The 17,837-nt window shown below is 43.0% G+C and overlaps 1 protein-coding gene across 2 annotated transcripts in view; it reads left to right on the forward strand.

Annotated features, from left to right (window-relative positions):
* The first annotated feature begins 16,269 nt into the window (after positions 1–16,269).
* Positions 16,270–17,837, forward strand: part of LOC122553776 (cysteine-rich motor neuron 1 protein-like) — a 239,509-nt gene continuing 237,941 nt past the window's right edge. Inside the window, exons 1-2 of one of the 2 annotated variants that reach the window (XM_043698087.1) lie at positions 16,270–16,425; positions 16,574–16,945. In XM_043698087.1, coding sequence (XP_043554022.1) covers positions 16,624–16,945 — 322 coding nt within the window. In that variant the 5' untranslated portion in view covers positions 16,270–16,425; positions 16,574–16,623. The remainder of the gene's footprint in view (positions 16,426–16,573; positions 16,946–17,837) is intronic. The other variant, XM_043698088.1, reaches the window with a different exon arrangement.

Here is a 17,837-nt window from a genome sequence, read left to right on the forward strand (position 1 = left end):
CTTTCCTTCACTGTGGTTAGGTCAAAATGATGAAACTCCCACCCTAAAGACATTGTGAGTCAACCTACAGCACATTGATTTCAGCAGTTCAAGAAAGCAGCTCACCATCACTTTCTGAAGGACAATTAAGGTGGCACAGTGTCTCAGTTGCTGCCTCACAGCACAAGAAAACTGGATTTGAATCCAGCCTTGGGTGACTGTCTGTGTGCGGAGCTTGCACATTCTCCCTACGTCTGTGTGATTTTCCGACAGGTGCTGCAGTTTCTTCCCACAGACCAGGTTAGGGATTGGCCATGTTAAACTGCCCATTGTGTCCAGGCTTCTGCAGGCTAGTCAGGCTAGCCATGGTAATTGAAGGGTTACTGGGATAGGGTAGGAGTTGGGTTTGGCGGGATGCTCTTTGATATGGATTCCGTGGACTGAATGGTCTCTTTCCACACTGTAGGGATTCTATGATTCTAATGAGGGATGGGCAATAAATGTTGGCCCAGCCAACAATGCCCCCATCCCACCTGAATAAACAAAGGGTAGCTGGCATTGCAATTAGCACTGGTTCAGCTGGGTGTAAGGTGGTGACGTTACTCAAGTGAGTGATTAGGCAATGCAGCAGCTCATCAGGGTCAGTGATGTGATGACAGTGGCTGGGTGACAGCATGTAAGGGAAGAAGTTGCATATAAGCAAGAGGGGTGAGGTTCGATGGGAAGTAGGTCTAGTAGCAGACTTACAGCGAGTGTGAGGAAGCAGAGAGAAGATGGTGGTAATTACATTCTCATTGCATTGCTGCATGTATCTCTGGACTGTGGAAACAGCACTGACCCAAGTGATAACTTAAGGACCATCAGGAAATCCAGGGCCCTGTTAGTAAAGCAGAGTATCAACTTTCCTCTGTCTGTCATGCCCAGTGCAGTCCTGAGATGATAGAACTGTGCAGGGCTGTGTAGAAATGACAGCACTTAACCTGGTATACAACTGCGTTTTAAATATAGGGCCCACACCAGAAATCTCAGAGGTCTTGACATTGGCGAGTACTTCCACTGGTGTCAAATATGATGAGTGTGGCCCCACAGAAGTTTGGGAAGAGGTAATAAAATGTGTTTTAAAAAATAGTGAGCAATCCCACTTGGGCTCACAGAGAGAAATCTGCCAAAATTGAAACTTAGCTGATTTCTGGTAAAATTCAGTCCACCATGTGAATGTTTGGAAGATGCTGAATTGAATAAAAGAGAACGTTTACTGCACTTGACTTACAATATTTCGTCATTTCAAAGTATGAAAGTTAAAAGCAAGCATTTGATAAAGTAAAAGACATTTATTTTAAAAATATTACCTGCTGTACATCAAAATAGCTGGTATTTATGCAAAATTTTAATGTAAACATCCTATGGCACTTTACAAGTGTGTTATCAAACTAATTGTGCAGTGAGATAGGGAGACTTTACAGCCAATGGCTAAAGACTTGGTCAAGCATAGAGATGATTTGTCACATGTCAAAAGAGGTGAAAATGTAGGTGAGTAGAGAGGTTGAGCAATGGAATTCTAAAGCTGAGAGTTGAAGTATCTGGTGGCATATAGCACAAGAGGCTGCTTTTCTTCGCTCTTGTTTCTGGTTGCATCTTAACATTGCCAGGGACTAAAATAAGTTTCCCCATCGAAATAGACATTTAACTTCACAGCTGCTAAGAAGAGACCATGGTGCAAATTGCACCGATGAGTCGAAATTCAACCCAACACCAAGTAGCTTAACTCAGTTGGACACACAAAGAAAATCATGTCTTTCACCAAAAGAGTTCATTTTGTTTTTCAAAACGATAGTGTTCCTAAATAAGGTATGAGCAAAATTTGACAGGGGTGATCAATATTTTTTCTGCTATAAGTATATACTCACTTTACAAGTTATATTGTGGAAAGCTTTTTAAAAAGCATTGAATATACGTTATTCCATCTTTATACAATTACATGTCATCTCAATTCCTTTCCAGCTGAGTGCTGTGCACTGAGAACTGGCATGCATTATGTGTTTTTGGCTTTACATCTGATGTTTCTTTCCAAATCATAAATCCTATCTGCTGTTTATAGTTCTAGAAGACTTCAAAGTCATTTTGGCACCTGCTTACATATAACTATCAAAAATCTGTTCTCACCATTTGTGGCAGAGACTCAGCTCTCTCTTCCCGACTGATGGGTTAGAGTTACATCGGAGATGAGCATTAGTTGCACTGATACTTTTTACAGCAATCCACCAGTGTCCAGTGCAAGCATCTATCTGTCCAAGCAAATATCTGCAACAACATCTGGCCTCTAATTTGATCTATCTTTTTTTGAGCATATGTGGGAGGAATTGCTGTAGAATTCAAGTATGAATGGTCATAAGATGATTCATTCCATTGCAACCAGGACAGTAAATAGAAGGGTTAATAGTGGGTTAATGAGTTATAGCAGTAGACTGTCAACTTGTCACTCAGAAGAGGCTAAACCTAGCACTAACTTCTTTCTAGATCCTTTCACAATTGCTGAATGTCTCAAAGTGCTTTATAGCCATGAAGTACATTTTGCAATGCAGTCATTGTTATAATCTAAGAACGTAAGAACTAGGAGCAGGAGTAGGCCATCTGACCCCTCGAGCCTGCTCCACCATTCAATAAGATCTGTTTGTGGCCTTAGCTCTAATTAGCCGCATCCCCACCATAACCCTTAATTCCTTTACTGTGCAAAAATCTATCTATCTTTGCCTTAAAAACATTCAACAAGGTGGCCTCAACTGCTTCACTGGGCAGGGAATTCCATAGATTCACAATGCTTTGGGTGAAGATGTTCCTCCTCGACTCAATCCTAAATCTGGTCCCTCTTATTTTGAGGCTATGCCGTCTTGTCATAGTTTCATCTACCAGTGAAGACAATCTCCCTGCTTCTGTCTTATGTATTTCCTTCACAAGTTTGTATGTTTCCATAAGAATCACCCCTCACTCTTCAAAATTCCAATGAGAATAGTCCCAGTCTACTCAATCTCTCCTCATAAGCCAACCCTCTCAACTCTGGAGTCAACCTCGTGAACCTCCTTTGCATCTTCTCTAATGCCAATACATCCTTTCTCAAGGAAGGAGACCAAAACAGTACACAGTACCCTAGTGTGGCCTCACCAGCACTCGATACTGTTGCAGCATGACCTCCCTATTTTTAAATTCCATCCCTCTAACAATAAAGGATAATATTCCATTTGCTTCTTAATTACCTGTTGCACCTACAAACCAAATATTTTGTGATTCATGCAAAAGGACACCTAGGTCCCTCTGCACAGCAGCATGCTGCAATTTTTCACCATTTAAATAGTCAATTTTTCCATTATTTCTACTAAAATGGATGACCTCACGTTTAACAACATTGTACTCCATCTGCCAGACCCTTGCCTACTCACTTAACCCACCTGTATCCCTTGGCAGTCTTTCAGTCTCCTCTGCACACTTTGCTCCATGGAAACACGACAGCCACTTTGCAAGCACAAGCTCCTACAAACAGCAGTTTGATTATACTTAGATAGTCTGAGACATCAATGATTAGATTAGATTACTTACAGTGTGGAAACAGGCCCTTCGGCCCAACAAGTCCACACCGACCCTCCCTTCACCTAACACTACGGGCAATTGAGCATGGCCAATTCACCTAACCTGCACATTTTTGGACTGTGGGAGGAAACAGGTGCACCCGGAGGAAACCCACGCAGACAATGTCCAAACTCCATACAGACAGTTGCCTGAGACAGGAATTGAACCCGGGACTCTGGCGCTGTGAGGCTGCAATGCTAACCACTCTGCCACCGTGCCGTCTGTTTGAGTCAAATTGACAGAGCGATAAATATTGGTCAGGATACCTGGGATAGTTCACGTTTTTCTTCAAAATAGCATGGTGAGACATTTCTGAAAGAGTTGAAGGAGCCCCAATCCAACATGTCATCCGCGAGTCAGCCTCTCCAGCATTTCATCATTACTATATTGGAAAGGCAGGTTGAATTTTTTGTGCTGAACATCTTGGAATATGATCTGACTCAGCAATGAGGTGCTAAAAGCTGGGTCACAGCTGGTGCCAAGTGCAAAGTTGTCTTTGTGGTCTGGCTGGCAGAGAAAGAAGCCACCAAATTCCCTGTGCAATCGAATCAACAAAAATTGTGCAATTTCGTTTAATGGCACAACTGGCGTGCAATGTTAGTTTCACTCCCTGATAGCAACTGGAATATCATAAACAATGGGAGAGAAATATCGAGGGAAAAGTTACAACAAACACTAGGAAAAGGCATGATTTGGAGATGCCGGTGTTGGACTGGGGTGTACAAAGTTAAAAATCACACAACACCAGGTTACAGTCCAACAATTAAACCTGTTGGACTATAACCTGGTGTTTTGTGTTTTTTAACTAGGATAAGGCATGTTAGGGATATCATCATTGTAAATGAATGATAAGTATCATTATATACGTGTAAATCAACCACTAATTTCAGAAAATTAAGCGATGCATGCCTGATAATAATGTTTAATCCAGGAGGTTGATTTATGCAGCTCCACTGTTTATGTTGCAAACATGGCAACTCGCTCTTGGGTCTCCCATTACTTGAAAGAAAGCTTGCTGGATGGCTTTGGGGCTTATGAGGGGGTAGGATGGTTTACAGTGTCAGAAGGGAGAGGATTGATGGTCTTAGGGGACAGATTGTTTTATTCATTTGTGGGATGTGGATGTCACTAGCTGGCCAGCCTTCATTGCCCATCCCTAGTTGCCCTTGAGAAGGTGATGGTGAGCTCACTTCCTGCAGTCTGCTTGCTATGGGTTGACCCACAATGCCATTGGGGAGGGAATTGGATGTCAGAGGACTTGAGGTGCAATTAGGAAGAAATTGAAAGAGTCAGGAAGATGTCTAATCATAGGTTTTGGGAAAAACAGGCAAGATAGATGCAGCAGGCAACTAGAAAGGCATTCAGCAACACTGACCTTTCTGTAGCTATTAGGTTTCTCAAGCATCAGGTAAACTCACTTCCGAGAAAAGTTGATTGGATCCAGATCATTGGTAGAGACTTATATTTTTAACAACTTAACCTCCTTAAACCTACCTGTACTTTTGAAATTAAAACTTCCCACTTTATATCTCATTCTCTTCCTGACTGACTCAAACTCACCCAAGTTCTTTCACCACCCTTCCAGTGCATGGAGACAAGATTGGAAGGAAGGGAGAAGCACTCTTGATAAAAATAAACTATAAAAGGACCTTAGTGATGGCTCCAATCTCTTTCCATCTCCCTTCAGCCTTCAGCTTTCCTGAGGAATGGAGGCTGTTTTAAATCAGCGTCTGCAGACCTCACTTTCTCCTCCAAGTTCTTTCACCACCCTTCCAGTGCATGGAGATAAGATTGGAAGGAAGGGAGAAGCACTCTTGATAAAAAATAAACTATAAAAGGACCTTAGTGATGGCTCCAATCTCTTTCCATCTCCCTTCAGCCTTCAGCTTTCCTGAGGAATGGAGGCTGTTTTAAATATCTTAATGCTGAGCTGTGTGCCGAGATAGTAAATATTGCAGGAGCCTTTTGATGTAGGGTCAAACATGATCTTTTGTAACTATAAAATGGTAAACACTGGCTACATATTGGGAAAATCACCACTGCCACAAAGCTGCATATGAGAACAATGTTTTAGAAATCATGTGATCATGCTTGTAGGAAGCACAACAGCAAATTTGTGAGCAGCAAGCTCCCACAAACAAAAAGTTGATAATAAGCAGATACTTCATTGGTACCTATAAGTATAATAATGATGCAAACATTGTAGGTATCATAGAATCCATACAGTGTGGAAACAGACCATTTTGGCCAAACAAATCCACACTGACCCTCCAAAGAGTAACCCATCCAGACCCATTCCTCTACATTTCCCCTGACTAATGCACCTACCTTAAGCATCCCTGAACACTATGGGCAATTTAGTACATCTCAGACTGTAGGAAGAAAGCAGAACACCTGGAGGAAACCGGTGCAGACACAGGGAGAATGTACAAACTCCACACAGACAGTCACCCAAGGTTAGAATCAAACCTGGGTCCCTGTCACTGTGAGCCATGGTGCCACCCTTTATTGACATAGTCCCATCAAGTTTTCACACTAGTGGCCATCCACCTCTCAACATGTCTCTGTTTATAAGTGGGGGTTAGTTTGTGCAACTTTAAACTGGCCAAACTATATACATTGACACTGCCTCACCCTGTCATACATAAAATTGGAGCAGAGACACAATTAGGCCCTCAGTTGGCCACTGAAGGAACCACAATAAGCCTAAGCGTAGCTGTGTTGCCTAACATCACCGAACTTCACTCACAAATACAACAATGAGGCAGAATGGCTAAGAAAATCAACCCAAGGGCATATCTGGGAGGTGTCACAGAAATTAAAGAAAGCAGTCTTGTCAATGGTAAAGACATATCTTTATTTTTGTCCAGTTCCAGTAGAATTGACACAAGTGGATGACAAGATGAGTTGGACTCACTCTGTCGCATTCTGATATTTATTGTGTCCCGTTAAAAATTGGACAGAATCAGTGCAACATGAATAGAATATGTACCAATTTGTACTTTTGACTTCCAATATGGATCATAAAACCACCAGCAGTCATGGAGTGTTTAGTTTTATGCTGTGGGTCCACCATGTGTGCGTTTCTTCAGAAATATTACATTACTGGTATTTTTGATACAACAAACGATTCAGAAAAGAGATATGGATTTTCAAGACATTTCTTCAGTGCACAATTTACCTGCGTCACTGAGTAAGTCCTCACAAGTTACTGAATAGAGATCATTTGATAACTAACACGATGGTCCAAAGCAGCAGTTCTATTAACTATCAGTTTTATCAGCTGGATTTCAATTTTATTTGATTATGATGTTTTTCTCTTCTTTCTTATTCCTGTACTGGAAGCTTTTCAATATATTGAAATATATACAGGTATATATATATTTCCCTATTTCTGGCTAACAATGAACATGTCAGCTCTCTATATTTATACATACCAATAAAAAAGTCTTGGAAAATTTTGGCTATTCTTTAGAATAGGTCATTCCAATTTCTTCTGATCGGTTGCTTATCTTAATACTTGCCAAAGTCTACGTGCTGCACAATAAAGATTCTTTGTGGCTTGCATGCTGTAGAAAAACAGATGGGAAATGGATCATAACTTCACAATATTTCAATTAGTGCATGTACTGCCTACCTAATTTCACAACCTTGGAGTATGCCCTCATGCCTATTTTGACAATGCACGTGCTATCATCCTCAGTCTTCTTTGCTTAATCTGTTAATGTCAACCTTTACCACCAATGCATAGAGGTTAATGTCATAAAATGCTGACAAACTGTCATTAAAATGTTTGGGCTCCCGTAATTATCACAGCCTATTCAGTGTTCAACAATTTATAAAGTGTAAAACACTTTGGTGGAGTGTGAAAGGGCAGCCAGCAATATCCTCGTTGAGATAGTTTCCTAGATATTTTGCCGCTTATGTTTCCCTCCCACCAATTTTTAAACAGATCTGTGATGAGGCACATTCTACCACATCCTGCCTCTTACACTTTAACCCCTTCACTTCCACTGCAAGCTCCTGATGACAGAGGGCAGGCTGTAATTATTATTAGCCATGATGTGGAGATGCCAGTGTTGGACTGGGATAGACAAAGTTAAAAAATCACACAACACCAGGTTAAAGTCCAATAGGTTTATTTAGAAGTACAGGCTTTCGGAGCACTGTCCTTCATCAGGTAGCAGCAAAGGAACAGTTCTCTGAAAGCTTGTACTTCCAAATAAACCTGTTGGACTATAACCTGGTGCTGTGTGATTTGTATTTATGTTGGTAGACCAATGCCTATGACAGAAAATGGGAAAGGTGCATCTTCCAATTTGTTTCCCACAGTTTACTTTTTTGAACCCTGAACTTACTGAACACGAAACAACTTAGAAACAGAAGTTGGCCATTTGGCTCTTCATATCATTCATTAAGGTCAAGCTGACTTTTCTGTGTTCTGAATTCCAAGGTGACATCTACTGCTGATGACCTTTAATTCTCTGCCCAACAAGAATCTACCTACCTCTGCCTTAAAAACATTCAATGGCCCCAGCTCCACCCACTTCTAAGGCAGAGAGTTCCAAAGTTGCACAGCCCTCTGAGAAACAAAGATGTCCCTTATCTCTGTCCGAGAGGGAAACTCATAGTTTTACAATAGTGCCTCTCGTTCTGGTCTCATCTACAAAGACAAACTTCTTTTTACAAGTGCACCTTATCAAGAACATTCAGGATCTTATAAACTTCAATCAGATCATCCCTCACTCATCTGAACTTCAGTGAAAGCAAGACCAACTTGTCCAATATTCTCTGTACGACAACACATTTACTCCAGGTATCAATGTAGTAAACCTACTCCAAATTGTATCTGGTATATTTACATCCTCCTTTAAATAAGGAGACAGAAACTGCACCCGGTATTTGAAATGTGATCTCACTATATAAGCGTAATCTTCTCACTTATATATTCAATTCCTTTCATATTAAATGATAACGCCGTTATCCTTCTTAATCAATTGATGTACCTGCATTCTAAGCAGAAGTGGGTACTGCAGATGCTGGAGATTAGAGTCAAGATTAGAGTGGTGCTGATGAAGGGCTTTTGCCCGAAACGTCGATTTTCCTGCTTCTCGGATGCTGCCTAACCTGCTGTGTTTTTCCAATACCACTTTAATCTTGTACCTGCATTCTAACTTTCTGTAACTCATGCACTAGAACACCTAGATTTCTCCACACTTCAGAATTCTGCAGTTGTTCTCCATTTAAGTAACACTTTTTTTTACTGTTCCCACCAAAACAAACAACATTTCATTTTCCTACATTATGCACCATCCACCAGATTTTTGCCACTCATTTAACCCATCTATATCAGTCTGACTCTGCAGCTCTGCTATGTTGGCTCCACATCATAATTGCCTACCCCTTTTTGTATCATCTGCAAACTTAACTACCATGCTTTCATTCACATTGTCTAATTCAATCATATAAATTGTAAAAGGTTTATGTCCAGTACAGGTTCCTGTAGAACTCCAGTGGTCACATTTGCAAATCTGAAAATGACCCATTTATGTATAAGTCCCTGTTTTCTGTCAGCCAGCCAGTCTTCTATCCATATTAGAATGTTACCACTGTTCCATGAGCTTCTACTTTGTGGACTCACTTCTTTTATGCAGGATTGTTACTCTTTCAAGAATTCCAATAAATTGGTTAAACGCTATTTCCCTTTCACAAAAGCTTGCTGACTCATAAGGATTCTATGATTCTTCCCAATCATCTTGAGTTTTATTATCCAGTTTTAACCTCATTAGTAATTGATTGTAATACCCATTCACTACAGTAGACATCAAGTTAACACATCTATGGTTTCCTGATTACTGCCTGTCTCCCTTCTTGAACAGATATTTGTTACTTTCCATTCTGATGGAACTCTTTCAGAATCAGATGAATTTGGGAAAATTAACACCAATGTATCTTCTATCTCATTAGCCACCAGTTGGTAGGGATTTAGCATTTTTCCGTAAGGTCAGGGGGCTCACATTTCCATTTTGGCATCTAGGCATGTGCAAGTGTTTGAAGGAAATGGGATTATACAGGAAGTAATCCTAAAATAAAAATTTCTAGTTCCGTTCCTCAATCTACAACAGGTTCATCACAGCTGATTCTGTACCATTTCATCCTAACACCATTTTCTATGGTGAGTATTTCACTTATACTTAGTGCGTAAAGCCTGTTTACTGTCCACAAGACACAACACTGGAGTGTAATGGATAATTGCCTGGATAAGTGTAGCTCCAACAAAACTCAAGAAGCGTTACACTAGCCAGTTCGAAGCAACCAATTTGACTGACATCTCAACCACTACCTTCAGCATTAACGTTCACTCCCCACCACCACTGATGCACAGTGTGTACAATCCACAAACTCACTTCTACCACCTAGAAGAACAAGAGGAACAAATGTGTATGAGTATCAAACCTAGATGCTCTCCTTTAAGCTACACACCATTCTGACTTGGAAAAATACTGTCTTGCTTGACTGAAACTGGATCAAAATCCTGGAACTCCCCCAGCACCTGTATACTCCACCCCAATAACTGCAACAGTTCAAGTAAATCGTTCACTACCAACGTCCCAAGGGCAATTAGGAATGCGCAATAAATACAGGCCTAGCCAGTGATGCGAAAAGCCTGCAAACAAAACAAAAGAGGCACAAGATGAATCATTCAGATATATATGCATTTATAGAGAGAGATATATCCAAATTATATACACATAATGGTCAATTCCTGAATATCAGGCACTGTATACTGGCAAACTAACCTGATACTGCCTTATCATGCCACTTTCTGATTACATTTTCCCCCATTTGAAGTATTATACCAGCATTAGTTCTCAAATCAATAAAAATATTTATGATATGCACCTGTTGGAAATAATCAATGGTGACAAAAGCAATAAAGAAGTGGGTGATGTTTAGCCTTAACATTACTGCACAAGCACTAAAGAGGTGTGACTCATTCCTTAAGCAATGCAACAGGTAAAGTCACGTCAAGGGGAAGCATTGTTTGAATGCCAGTCTGCAGGGGATGGTTACGGCTGAACTACAATGTTAGTAATTAATGACTAGTTGAATTATCAAGTCAACTGTAACATTGTTTCCATATTTTCTTGAATGTGGAAGTTCCTAAGACATAAGATCGTACAAGGTGTACATTTAAACCACGTCGGGCTTTTGGAAACACTTCATTATCTAAGTGGGTCTTGGTCAGCTTTTGCAGAATGCACTTGCTCTGTAACTAAACAATGACATAATTCACACAATCTCAGTTCTGACAACTCACTGTGGCAATGCTCAGTGCTATGTTCAATGTATCAGAAACAAGTAATTCTACTTAAGGAAATATCAGTAAAGTTACCATAGTCCTGCTCTCTCATTAGAGAGAGAGAATTGGTGGGTGGTTTAACCAAAGGGTCACAACAGGTGAGGGGAGAGGTTGAAAAGGAAAGTCTTCCATGGTAAGCCAATGAGGGGTTTGAACCCACGTTGTTGCTATCGCCCGGCATTGCAAGCCAGCTGTCTAGCCAACTAGTCTGGGGAAGGTCACTGGACCCAAAATGTTAACTCTGATTTCTCTCCAGAGATGCTGCCAGTCTTGCTGAGCTTTTCCAGAAATATCTGTTTTTGTAACTGACCCCTGTATTAAGGAAATATACGTACTTGTGAAATGAAACAAACACAAATTAAAAGAAAGTATTTAAGCAGTAGACCACTTGTCCCCTTGAGCCTGCTTCATCGTTCAATATGTTCAGTCTGATAATGACTCTATATTGTCTTTAAATTATCTGCACAAGTTCATGTACACAACATCACTTTCGCTATGTTATATTCAAAACAATTCCAACGATACATTAATTTTAAATTTTAATGTCTTAGCAAGTTAGGTGCAAACGCTGAACTTTTATCATGGATTAAGATAAACAATGGCTGTGCTTTTTCAGTGCTGGTCTTGTAAATATCAAATATTAACACATCTATGAGGATATCAGCAGATTCAAAATTTACAATCAGGAATTTACATGGGAGGAAAAATATTGGGCAGAATCTCGCAGTGGCCTGAATGACATGAGCTATAGTGAGAATTTTGGCAGTATCACCTGGGAACTCCAATGGGGCCTATCTCAACATGCCAAACAACTCACTGCTTCTTTTAGCTAAGCTCTGGATGTAGAGGTGAGATTCTCATTAGGCTGTGGCAAGTTGCTATTAAGGGGGAGTGTGGCTTGTTGATTACTTTATTCACTGCAAACCTCACTTCATTAATATCCAGCTTTCTGCGTACTACCTGCTATGAGCCAACTGGATGCTGAGATATTTGAAATAGAAATCAGTGCAGGCACGCACCTGGAGACTTCAGCTCACCACTTGCTCCAAAAGACTCCATGCTGGACACCAGATCCCAACAACAGTGGCTAGCACTGCTGCCTCACAGCGCCAGGGACCCATGTTCAATTCCAGCCTCGGGTCACTGTCTGTATGGAGTTAGCACATTCTCCCCGGCTCTGTGTGGGTTTCCTCCAGGTGCTCCAGTTTCCTTCCACAGTCCAAAGATGTGCAGGTTGGGTGAATTGGCCATGCTGAATTGTCCATAATGTTCAGGGATGTGTAGGTTAAGTGCAATAGTCAAGGGGCAAATATAGGGTAGGGGAATGGGGTCTGGGTGGGTTAAATTTTGGAGGGTTGGTGTGGACTTATTGGGCCGAAGGGCCCTGTTTCCACGCTGTAGTGATTCTAATTCTAATTTCAGAGCATGCATTCCAGGCACTAGCCACAAGTATAGACATATGCCAGCTTCTAAGAACCGCATGGCACACCTCTGATTTACTTACAGGACACTCCTGCACTTTAGTGCTGCACCTGGGAGCTCAAAAGCAAAATTCATTGTGATGCTGCAGAATACACACTGTGTGGTCAGGAACATGCATCCAACTCATGGACTCGACTGAGCTGTTCACTTCCTCTCATAGCACTCACAAGCTTTGAGTCTAACTGGATGTTTACAGTACCCTTGCCTTTTTGTGCCTGCCTCTCAGCAAGAGATACCAGGCTCACAGTATCGCTGTGCAGTTTAACATAAACACAAAGCTATGAAGCTTGTCATGGTTGTCAGCAGTCATCAGTCAAATCAAAGCAGATAGTCTTCAGTTAGGGGGTCCCAGCACACCAAGTTACCAGCCCAGGAATTTGGACATTGATCAGCCAGTCACTCAGGACAGTTACTGTCAGGATGCTATCCACAAGAGTGCAGACAGTGTGTTTCTTCTCAGCTGGTGATAATATAATTTACTTTTCAGCAGATTAAGAGATCGTCTCAACCAAAGATGAGCAAAGGGCTTTCATTTCAGGAAGGTCCACAGTGATCAGATACTGACTCTGAACCCACTTTCACACATTTGACAAGAATATCATTGCAAGCTATATATAACCTGATCTGACCATAAGTTAGCATTTGATGCTGTGGTTGACAAACTTTTCCATCTATAAAGTCATAATGTCTATCTCTGCTTTTTACTTGGGGACTACTAGCTTGAAGGGATCGGAGCGATGATAGTCTGGCTTTTCTATTCAACTCAGATGTCAGTCACAAAACTCCAGATTTCTTTGGTAAGGTCATAGCTTGGATTCTAGATGGAGAGACACTCATGTCTTGATAAATGTGGCATCTACTGGTGGCAATTACTTTATGGGCCTGGATTTGAAGTTAGTATTGCCCATTTGGCAGAACTGATAGTCATTCTTGTTTGGACCCCAGAAATGTTCCAAACCAACTTAAAATTCCGATTAAAAAAAAACAAAGAATTGCGGATGCTGGAAGTCAGAAGCAAAAACAGAAATTGCTGAAGAAACTCAGCAGGTCTAGCAGTATCTGTGAAGCGAAATTAGAGTTAATGCTTTGGGTCCAATTATCCTTCTTCAGAACTAATTGTGGCTAGGAAAGGGTTAGCATATATAAAGAGTAATGAGTGGAAATGAAGCCCAGAGGGTGAAAAGAGCACTTGGACAGACAAAGGAATGGGTAATGGTCAGCCTGGGAGAATCAATAGCTGTTAAAGGGGACCATCAGTGGCTGACAATGGAATGGTTGTGGCAGGAGCCCATATGATGACAGGGCCTGTTGTGGATGGACTGGGAGAAGAACATGGGAGAGTTTGCTCAGGCCCTAAAATTATTGAACTCGATATTGCATCCTGAAGGCTGGAGGGTCCTCAAGCAGAAAATGAGACTCTGTCCTTCCAGCTTTGCTGGAGCACTGCAGCAAGCCTGAGACAGAGATGTTGGCCAGGGAACACGGTGGTGTGTTAAAGTGGCAGCCCACGGGAAGCTCAGGGTTATTTTTGTGGACAAAAATTAAGTGTTCTGCAAAGCACTATAAATCTACCTAGACTATACATCCCCACATCCCCTTCCTGAAAAGACTCCATTCCATTCTCCCAGTTCCTCGATCTCCATTACATCTGTTCTGATGATGCCACCTTCCAGCTGTTTCCTTAACCAAGGATTCCCAACCATCATGGTTGTCAGTGCCTTTAGTCATGTCCGACCCATCTCCTGCACTTCGGCCCTCACCCCCTCTCTTCCCTCCCACACCAGCGATAGGGGCCCCCTTGTCATCACCCATCATTCCTCCAGCATCCACATCCAGAGGAATATTAGCCACCTCCAGCAGGACGCCACCACCAGACACATATTCCCCTCCCCCTCCCTTGTCAGCATTCCACAGGAACCGTTGCCTTCAGGACACCTTGGTCCATGCCTCCTTCACTCCCAACAACCCCCACAGCCTCATGGTACCTTCCGCTGCAACTGCAGAATGTGTATCACCTGCTTGTTTACTTCCTCCCTCCTCTCAGTATCCGAGGGTGACTTATCTGCACTTCACTCATTCCAGTCTACTGCATTCACTGTTCACAATATGGTCTCCTTCACATTGGGGAAACAAAGCATAGACTGGATGACCACGTTGCTATCTGCAAAGATGATACTGTGCTTCCCGTTGCCTGTCACTTCAACACACCATCCAGTTCCCTGGCTGACATCTCTGTCTCAGGCTTGCTGTAGTGCTCCAGTGAAGTTCAGTGCAAGCTGGGAGAACAGCACCTCATTTTCTGCTTGGGGATCCTGCAGCCTTCATGACTCAATATCGAGTTCAATGACTTAGGGACTTGAGCACATTCTCCTAAGTCCTTACCGCAACCTCTACATATCATACCTTGTCATCACATGGGCTGCTACTACAACCGACCCATTGTTAGTTACTAATTGTCACCAAGACTAGCAGCTAGTCATTCCCTCAGGCTGACCTTTACCCAATTCCTTTGTCTAGGAGAAAGTGAGGATTACAGATGCTCGAGATCAGAGTGGAGAAATGTGATGCTGGAGAAGCACAGCAGATCAGAGTCAAAACTTGTGGTGCTGGAAACACACAGCAGGTCAGGTAACAGATCAGAGTCGAAAGGTATGGCCAGGTCTGCTGCCTGACCTGCTGTGCTTTTCCAGCGCCATACCTTTTGGACTCCATTCCTTTGTCTACAGTACTACTGCTGTCATTCTCTGCAATCCAACTCCACTTATCCTTTGCTCCTCCCCCTCCCCATCTTCCTTGCCACAAGCTGGCCTGAAAAATGGTCACTGGACCCGAAACATCAGCTCTGCTTTCTCTCCACAGATGCTGCCAGACCCGCTGAGTTTCTCCAGCAATTTCTGATTTTGTTTAAAATTCCAGTCACACAGCGAATGTTACCACTTAATATGGGCAGATGAGATTAAACAACACGGGGAGTACTTTACACTTAATGCAGAGGTCATGTCAGAGTGGAACAGAATTGCAGCGACGGACTAGAGAGCAATGGTCTTGGATTCAGGATATCCAGCCTCTGCATCCCCCTTCCTCAACAAAATATGACGGGCATCACAGCACGGTTGCCGACAGTCGAGCTCGACATCCCATGACAGTAGATCTCCTGTCAGGAATAGTTTACAAGCAGACAGTCAGAATGTCCAAATCTGCAATCCTGCACGCATCAAAGACTTGAGCTGTCTTGCACAATGAACAGGCTAATGTCGTTATTGCAAAACAAAAATTGATGTTCATTGCTTGGCCAGGCTTGACTGATGACACAAGGTCTAGAACACTGGATCTGTCATCTAAACCCACCCAGCCCCGGCTGTTAATGCTGACCTGTGGGCATTTTCTCCAGTTTGAGGAGATCAGAGGAACGTGAGACAACGGAATCAATGAATCCACCAAGCGTTCCTCTGAAGGAGTGTGGTGCAGTAATATCAGGATGAAGGGGGCAATAGGATTGGCACATAAGTGCCGAAGAACGAATTGCTCGAGCAGACTTAATTCATCTTCATTAGGATTCTCTGTACGCTTTTCTAAAAAAAAAGTGCAATCCAACTCTTGTTGCGCGACCTTCCTTACTGTCATCCCCTCCCCACACCTGATCAAAGTTAAACAAAGCATAACGAGAAAGTAGCAAGTTGCTCTCTCTCTGTGTGTCTGTCTGCTTTGACATCAGGGCTCGGTTTAACAGCGGGTCAGCGGGGAAGCTCGACCTGGGATGGGGGGGGGGGGGGGAGGTGTGGAGAGAGGGTGAGGGCGGGTCGGAGGAGCTGTCAATTAGAGAGCGTCACTGACTGGTCTCAATCAGAGCGGAGTGAAAGGGGGAAGCCCAGGACCAGGGAAAGATAGAGAGAGAAACCCGTTCCCCACTCTGCTTCTGTCGCTGTGACTAGTTTGACAGTGTCTTCAAAAAAAAAGGAGCTGCACAGTTAAAGGGAGAGGTGATTTAAAAATAAGGAAAAACAATTCTCCTCAATTTTGTTTTGTTAATTCTGAAGGGAATTTTAATTTGCTACAAGACTGGGAATAACTTGTTTAATTTTTGTTTTAAATATTTAAAGTTCAGATTTTGTTTTTTTTTGTCTGAAGCGGAGGAGGAGGGGGTGAGTTTGCAGTCGGGAGGTTCTCCTGCGCTTGTCATGTGGAGCCAGCGGTGTGAAGGTGCCGGGTTGCTTGCGGTCTGCCTGTTGTGGTCGGGCTGCTGGGGACAGAGCCGAGAGTGCCCGCCGTGCGAGCGGCAGAGCTGCGCGGAGCCCCCGGCTTGCCCCGGGGGAAGCCTCCTGGACCCGTGCGGCTGCTGCCCGCTGTGCGCCCGCCAGGAGGGGGAGGCGTGCGGCGACACGGGCTCGGGCTCCGGCAAGTGTGACACCGGACTGTGGTGCGTGGCCAACGCTGAGGAAGGCGAGGACGGCGGGAGCAGCTCCGGGCTTGACCGAGGGCCGCCCGCGGGGGTCTGCAGAGGTGAGAGGCGCAGTTTTGCCCAGTCTGCTCTCCCGCACTTCTGCCCTTCCCAACTTGGGTGCACACCGCTGCCGTGTTTGAAATAAAACACTGACAAATCGGATTAAGGTGCCTGTCGGTTGCACACCTGAAAGCCAGCTTTACTTACACGTTTTAATTTTAACGCGACCTGCTGTAAACAAGCAACCAGATTTAAAGCAAATCTTGTCCAATTTTAACTCCAAAGGTACAATCTTTCTGCTCTTTACCTGTCAAAGCTTTGCTGAGTGCTTTCCCCATGCTGCTGAATGATTGATCCTGTCCCACTGAAGTCAGTGAGTGATGTGTTAAAGATGCACGTAAAGGAACTTTCAGCAGAAAGTGTTTAGTGCGCGCTGGACTGGTGTCTGAAACTTTAACTCGTGTCGGTGCGGTTTGCTCGAACGTGCTTTTTGCATATTTTGCAGTTCAAGTTGGAGCTGAGGCTAACCCGCTTTTTTGTGTGTTTTGAAACTTCCCCCATTTGAACGTGAGCGTTTAGCACCGAGACTCGCCTGCTCGTCCCAGCTGCGAGGTTTGATGATTGTCAGTGGGGCATTCGTTACAATTTGTAACCAGTTTCATGTCCAGTCAATACGAGAGCACGATATGAGATAAAGCTAGCTCCTACCTCAGCATTTTTTAATATTTTTTTTAAAAAAGTCTAAAGAACCACGTTGAGACGGAGCAGTAAAGGCTTTGCTGTGCTGAAGCTTGTCAATATTTATGTATGGCAGCTGGGATAGTGAGTTTAAACCAAACCCACGGCTCTTCTAAGGATAACTGCGTTAGTATATGTACAGAAAGGGCAATCCGAAAGTACAAGGAGAGGCTTCATTGCCCCAGGAGGATGAACAAATGTTTATTTTCTCAA

The sequence above is a fragment of the Chiloscyllium plagiosum genome, chromosome 10, assembly GCF_004010195.1.
Source record: "Chiloscyllium plagiosum isolate BGI_BamShark_2017 chromosome 10, ASM401019v2, whole genome shotgun sequence".
In the NCBI taxonomy this organism is placed as follows: Eukaryota; Metazoa; Chordata; class Chondrichthyes; order Orectolobiformes; family Hemiscylliidae; genus Chiloscyllium; species Chiloscyllium plagiosum.